This window comes from Muscardinus avellanarius (genome assembly GCF_963383645.1).
Source record: "Muscardinus avellanarius genome assembly, chromosome: 1".
Classification (NCBI taxonomy): Eukaryota; Metazoa; Chordata; class Mammalia; order Rodentia; family Gliridae; genus Muscardinus; species Muscardinus avellanarius.
This window is the reverse complement of record NC_137786.1, coordinates 76,687,478-76,695,195: the sequence shown is the minus strand read 5'-3', so window position 1 is coordinate 76,695,195 and position 7,718 is coordinate 76,687,478. Positions and strand designations below refer to the sequence as shown.

At 36.5% G+C, this 7,718-nt stretch overlaps 1 protein-coding gene across 1 annotated transcript; it reads left to right on the top strand.

Moving 5' to 3' along the window:
• Window positions 1-2,139: 2,139 nt before the first annotated feature.
• Window positions 2,140-7,162, top strand: LYSMD3 (LysM domain containing 3; the record flags this gene model as incomplete). Its single annotated transcript, XM_080708106.1, has 2 exons — window positions 2,140-2,397; window positions 6,497-7,162. Exons 1-2 carry the CDS (start codon window positions 2,143-2,145, stop codon window positions 7,160-7,162), a joined length of 921 nt encoding a protein of 306 aa, XP_080564232.1. The 5' UTR covers window positions 2,140-2,142.
• Between the last annotated feature and the right edge of the window lie 556 nt (window positions 7,163-7,718).

Sequence of the window (7,718 nt, the reverse complement as noted above, 5' to 3'; positions counted from 1 at the left end):
AAGAAGTTGAAACAAAACTGTTGTCCTTGGAGGAATAGGTATAATCATGACTTCAGAACTGCTTTTGAGATGTAACATGTGGATAGTTTTCTTTAGTTTGGTGGCTGTCAAATTAAGAATCCTAGTTTTTTTTTTTTAATAATAACGTAGACCCTCTAGGAGTATTTGAAAAAAATATAGCTCTTATTTGCTATATTATCTGAACAGAAATCCATATCCTAAAGAATGACATCAGCTTAGTCAGTTATGGAAATCAGTACTCTTGGCATGATCTTTCTCTTTTCATATATGAACCACATTGAAGTTTGATGTATTTTATCTCCAAAATACCTCTTACTGCTTCTGTCCATCTTTCACAGAAGCAGTGCATCTTTTCTTATGGGAATAATTAATATGAAGCCAAAGCTGAATGTGGAATGAGTATTGTGGGTTCTTGGGGTTTTTTTGTTTGTTTGTTTGTTTGTTTTGTTTTGTTTTTTGTTTTTTTTGGTGGTACTGGGGTTCCTGGAAGCCCTTCTACCTCCGGGCTACGCTCCCAGACCTATTTTATATATATTTTTTGAAACAGGGTCTCTTACGCCAGCGCGGCTGGCTTCGAACCTGCGCGATCCTCCTGTCTCCGCCTCCCAAGCGCGGGGATTACAAGCGTGTGCCACCACGCCCGGCGATTTTGTTTGTTTTAATAGATAAACTGATGAGAGTGTTGAGTGAATATGCAAGTAAACAAGAAGTATTTTATATTTGTTTAACTTAAACCAGTTCTCAGTCTTAATGTTTTTCCAAATATAAGATAAAAGAATCCCATCCAAAATCTGTTCAGTCTTTATGTACCATAAATGCAATATTATGAGGACTCTAACTTAAGCTGGGTGAAAAGTTTTCAAGGCCGAGCGTGGTGGCGCACATTTGTAATCCCCGCGTTTGGGAGGCGGAGACAGGAGGATCGCGCCGGTTCGAAGCCAGCTGTGCTGGCTTCAGAGACCCTGTTTCCAAAAATAAAAAAAATAGATCTGGAAGTGTAGCCCAGATAAAGAAGGGCTTCTAGGAACCCCAGTACCACCAAAAAAAAAAAAAAAAAAAAAAAAAAGAAGAAGAAGAAGAAGAAAGGAAAGTTTTCAAGGGAAAAAAATCTGGTCAAGAGCAAAATCATGACCTATATAGATGTACAGTACTACATATAAATTCTTGGTATTTGTGTAATGGGGAGATACTGGGAATTGAACCCAGGGATATTGTACCTCTGGCTCGTAGCCCCAGCCCTTTTTCTTTTCAAACAGGATCTTGTTAAGTTACCACACACTGGCCTAGAACCTAAAGTCCTCCTGTCTCATCCTTCCAAGTATTAGGACCACAGGCCTGTGCCACTGCACCTGGCTGTGCTAAATAAAAATTATGATGTTAACATGATCCATGGAGTAAGGAGTGCAAATATATTTCAATCTCATGTGAACTTAAAGTGCAGAACAAACCAGAGTGTTTTAAATTCATAAAAACATTTTGTATGTATGCGTAAAACATACTTTTATTTCATTAGAAGTCCAACTTTATAAGACATAATGCAAAAAATTTTCCATAATTTCTCCATGTTGTTAGAGTAAGAAGAGATTCATTTTTGACCACAAAAAATAGTAGCCTTGTTAAAACGTTGTTACCCCACGTTTTATTGATATGTAGTCCAGAAGATTACCTCTTCCTTTCATGCCATTGTTTTTGCTACCAAATATGTTTGTTCTACTGCAGCAGTTATAAAACTTGAACCTGTGTTTTTATTTAATTTATTTATTTATTTACTTATTTTGTGGTACTGGGGATGGAACCCAGGAGCTTTCTACCTCTGGGCTACACCTCTGACCTGTTTTGTATTTTATTTGGAAATACGGTCTCACTAAGTTGCTGAGAGCCTCATTAAGTAGCTGAGGCTGGCTTCGAACTTGTGCAATCCTCCTGCTCAGCCTCCCAAGTACTGGAATTATAAGTGCCCACCTGGAACCTGTATTTTTAATAACTAAAACCATTATTAAAAAAAGATACAGTATCCATAATGTAAGACACATGATATATGTAAGTCTGTCAATAGACCAGCTACTTTCCAAAGTTATGGTTTTTTTTGTTTTGTTTTTTCTTCCTCCAGATTTTGACATTATGGCAGGGAGGCATCAGAATCGTAGTTTTCCTCTCTCAGGAGTTCAGTTGAGTGGTCAAGTACATGCTTTTGGAAATTGTACAGACAGTGATGTGTTGGAGGAGGATGCCGAAGTATATGAGCTTCGATCCAGAGGGAAAGAAAAAGTCCGAAGAAGTACATCCAGAGATAGACTTGATGACATTATTGTACTAACAAAAGATATACAAGAGGGTGATACTTTAAATGCGGTAGCCCTTCAGTACTGTTGTACGGTAAGTTTTAACTTAATTTTACATAATGCAATACAGAATAAATTATTTGTTCACTCATCCCACTCAAATTGAAATGAATTGTATCTTTTTTTATTTTTTTCCTTTTTTTTTTCTTTGCATAGAAATCTGTGACATGTCTATGGATTTTTTAAAATTTAAGTAAATGTATTTTTTTTAATTTTTTTTTTTTTTTTGGTGGTACTGGGGTTCCTGGAAGCCCTTCTATCTCTGGGTTACTCTTATATTTTTGAAACAGGATCTCTTACGCCAGCGCGGCTGGCTTCGAACCTGTGCGATCCTCCTGTCTCCGCCTCCCAAGCGCGGGGATTACAAGCATGCGCCACCATGCCTGGCTTGAATGTATTTCTAAATCCATTATTTTTTTTTCTTCAGTCTTGAAAAATATCCGACTACATTATCATATTCATATGATAAGAGAATGTAGAAGTATCTATTCCAATTCCTGAGATTACAAGTGTTGAGTTTCTTTCTGTCCTTTTGTACTTATAAATATTTATGTGTGTGAGACAGTTGATGACTTGTCTTTTTAAAAGTGGTATATACTATGTATATTACTCTGTATCTTGCATTTTTCCTTTCTTAGTATATTCTGGACATTCTTCATGATCTTATAGATCTAATAGTCTTATTAAGCTATTAATTAAGCTTATTAATAGTCTTATTAAGCTATTCTTCCACTCATGAATAGTCAGCATTTTTTTATGTTTTATGTAATGCAGATAATAGCATCATAACTTTATCTTTTTTTTTTTTTCTTTGTTGTACTGAGGATAGAACCCAGAGGCATTCTACCTCTGAGCTATACCCCTAATCCCATTTTTTTGTTTTTTTGTTTTTCTTTATTTTGAAACAAGGTCTCACTGAGTTGCAAAGAGCCTAAGTAGCTGAGGGTGGCCATAAACCTGGATCCTACTGTCTCAGCCTCCCAAATACTGGAATTACAAGTGTGCACCACCATGCCGGGTTATAACTTTATATTTAAATGGTAATTCTTTATTTCTGTAGTATAGATTTCCAAAAGTGGGATTGCTATATAAAGGAAAGATACTAAACTCTTTCTGAGCCAATTTTTTATCTGTGTCTTGTCCATTGTGGGTCTTTAGCAAGGCATGTTTTTATGATACTGGTATGAAACTGGCTAGAACACTGGTTCTCAACTTTTTATTCTCATACTCCCAGTCCAAAAGAATCTGTATTGTATCTACTATTTATCTCCTTGCACATTTTTAAGTAAACTTCTTAATTCTTCCTAATGACTTAAATGTTATAAAGGTTACCAGGCATGGTGGCACACACTTGTAACCCCCGCGCTTGGGAGGCGGAGACAGGAGGATCATGCTGGTTTGAAGTCAGCCTCGCTGGCTTGAGACCCTGTTTCCAAGTTAAAAAAATATAAAAAATAGGTCTGGGAGTGTAGCCCTGAGGTAGAAGGGTTTCCAGGAACCCCAGTACCACCAAAGGGAAAAAAAAAAAACCACAAAATTATAAAGGTTATAATTTCCAGAATGTTGTCAGTATTAACATTTAAAAATTAGATTGTTAGCCAGGTGTGGTGGCGCATGCTTGTAATCCCCACTCATGGGAGGCAGAGACAGGAGGATCGTGCTGGTTCGAAGTCAGCCTCGCTGGCTTAAGAGACCCTGTTTCCAAATTTAAAAAAAATATAAAAAATAGGTCTGGGAGTGTAGCCCTGAGGTAAATAGGTCTGGAGTATAATGAGTAGAATGCCCTTGGGTTCAATACCCAGTATACAACACACACACACACACACACACACACACACACACACACACACTTGTAAGTAGATTGTACTGTATTCCACCTATAGTCATTAGAATTATTAAGGGTAAGCCTGTTGTAAAACAATGATAAAAGGAATAAAACATTCAGGTTTGGAATCCTAAATGCAACAGAAGATGTTAGCAAAACAACACTGGCAAAACAAAGAACACATTATAGATGTATATAGAGAGGTAACCTAGGTAGATACTACACCTCGGAAGCCTGGTTCAGAATAAGTTTTGAGCAGTTGTTAAGAAAATACAATATCAAGCAAAAAAGCAATTAAAGAGAATGGGGTTAAGCTTGGGGTTTGTCAGAATCTTGAAAATAAAATAGTTCCAAGATAGTAAGATAACAAAACACCCTTTATCTTTGCTATCTCATCTTCTAGTTATTCTTCAACCTTTTACCCCTACCGTTCCACACACAAACTCCAAAAGGATTTTTCCAATATGCTGACCTCTTTGTCTTCATAGTACTTGATCATTAATCTATTGGTTTTTGTTCTTCACTTCCTTCTAAAAGATCTCTTGCTTGGACTTCCTGACCTCAAGATTCAGATTTTTCTATTAATACTGAATAGCTGCTAAATACTGTATATCACTGTTCTAAGTGTTCTGTATACATTTAAATTCATTCATATTCTCACCAATCCTATAAGGTAGGTAGTATTATTACTGACATTTTACAGTTGTGGAAACTTAAATGGTAAAGAGGTAAAACAACTCGCTACAAAACAGTGGAAAAGTGTCCATCATGTTTCAACCCAGCCATATTTTTAACCACCACTAACTGTTTACTGTCTTGGCTACTTTTTTTTTTATCATCTTTGTGGGTTTACTCAACATATTCCCCAAATGTTGGCATTCCTCAGGCATCTTTTCTGTCTCCTTTTCCTCTTAGTCCTTTTCCAATGAATCTAATTCTCAGATAATTTTTTTCTGAGTTTTAGACATATCTCTTCGACTTCTTACTGAATAGCTTCCACTTGTAAGATATACAGACAGAGCCGGGCATGGTAGTGTACACTTATAATCCCAGTATTTGGGAGGGTGAGACAGGAGGATTGTAGTTTGTGGTCAGCCTCAGCAACTTAGGCCCTTTGCAACTCAGTGAAACCATGTTTCCAAATAAAGAATAAAAAAATAGGGCTGTGGGTATAGCTCAGAGGTAGAATGCCCCTGGGTTCCATCCCCAGTACTGATTTAAAAAAAATAAAGATAGACAAGTGAAAGTTATATAATATATATGAGGAAAGTATACCTATGACATCTTGGAGGTAGTGGTTATTTACACTAAGAGGTTCAGGGAAAAAAATGGCTTCAGAAGACAAGAAAGGGAGATAAATTCCTATATTATAAGATGTATTTTTTAGTGAGGTGTGGTGGCACATGCTTGTAATCCCTGAACTTAAGAGACCAAGATAGGATTGTAGGTTCAAGCCTCAGCAAGTAGTTAAGACTCTCATCAACCTAGGGAGACCTTGTTTCAAAATAAAACTAAAGTAGGGGTAGGGGGTGTAGCTGGGAGGTAGAATGCCCCTGGGTTAAATCCCCATACCCCAAAAAATATATGTACTTTCACACATTTTAACATCTTTCAAATTAGAACAATGACATCTTCATTGTATTTCCCCCTCTAAGATACATAAAATAATGGTGCATCTTAGAGTTAATGGCATCTTAGTTCTGATAGTAATGGCAATTTTTTATTTTATTTTTTGGGTCTGGGGATGGAACCCAGGAGCATTCTACCTCCGAGCTACATCCCAGCCCTATTTTTTTATTCTTTATTTGGAAACACGGCCTCACTGAGTTGCGGAGGGCTTCACTAAGTAGCTGAGGCTGCCCACAAACTGTGATCCTCCAGTCTTAGCCTCTGGAATGCTGGGATTACAAGTGTGCGCCACCACGCCCAGCTAATAATGGCAATTTTAATTGGGCAAGTTAACATTTTCCTACACTCCAGTTACCAAACCGGAATAAAGAATATAAGGATGAATATCCTTCACAAATTGCTTGCAAACACAGCAGAACTGTGGTATTTATGTATGAGGTACAAAGGGAAACAGCAAAGGATACTAGACTCTATGAATGATTATAAAATGTAGTCGATTTCTTAAGACAGGTAGATCAAAAGTAGTTTAGAATTCTCATCAACAAAATTAAAATCTTTCTGGGTGTGATAATACTAATTAAGCTCAATTTTTTTTTCTTCAAAAATAAATGGGATAAATGATCCTTGTTAACTTCTACTTTAAGATTTGGTTGAATGTTGCATTTTTGTTTTTTTACAGGTAGCAGACATCAAGAGAGTTAACAACCTCATCAGCGATCAAGACTTTTTTGCCCTTAGGTCTATCAAAATTCCAGTTAAAAAGTTTAGTTCACTGACAGAAACCCTTTATCCTCCAAAAGGAAGACAGACTTCACGTCCTTCATCTGTTCAGTATGCTCCAGAACAACAGGACATTTTGCCAGCTAATGATTCTCTTTCTTCCAGTGAGTCAGCTGGAAGCTATTTAAAAGAAGTGGACCGAGATATAGAGCAAATAGTAAAATGTACAGACACCAAGAAAGACAACCTTAATGAGGTAGTATCTGCCTTAACAGCACAACAGATTCATTTTGAACCTGATAACAAAAATTCTCAGCGTAAGGATCCCTATTACGGAGCAGACTGGGGAATAGGGTGGTGGACAGCAGTAGTGATAATGTTGATAGTAGGTATAATAACACCAGTATTTTATTTGCTGTATTATGAAATTTTAGCTAAAGTAGACGTTAGTCATCATTCAACAGTGGACTCCTCACATTTGCATTTGGGACTCACACCCCCATCGCAGCACAGAGAAATGGAAAACGCAATTGCTCCAACTAAAGGAATACATGTTGATCAACAAGATGATCATAAAATATATAGTGAAGATTCTCGGCCACGTGCTGCTCAACACAAAACATAGCAATTAGCTTATCACATCCTTAGTGACTACCTTTTGCATCTGGAACGTGATACATCACTTACATCCAGGAACCACTTCAGAGGCAAAATTTAGGGAGATTTGAAGATACTTGTTTTTGATTTTTACCTTCCTAAATTTTTGAGCCATTTCCAAGTGGATTATGTATAAAATCCCTATGGTTGCTACTTGTTGAAGTTAAGAGCAATCAGTCCATAATTCTATTATATCAGTGCTTAAAGCAGAAATGAAATGGGTTAAAAAGTTTTTAACTTGGAAGATGTATCATATTTCTTAGTCAAGCCTAGGTATGTTTAAATTTTATCTTTTAAGTAATCTTGATTTAAGGTTATTGATGGTAATTAAAGCAGGATAATAATTTTAGATGTTGGCAACTGAAAAAAAATTTACTGTTGTGAATCACCAGAATGCTCATTTGCAAGAAGTTTGGTTCTAAAATTGTTCATGATGGTGACTACTTAACACTTCATCTTGAAACTTAGAAAACAGATTTAGCACTAGGGCTCTGAAAGCAAAAGTAGGAAAAAAAAAATGTAAT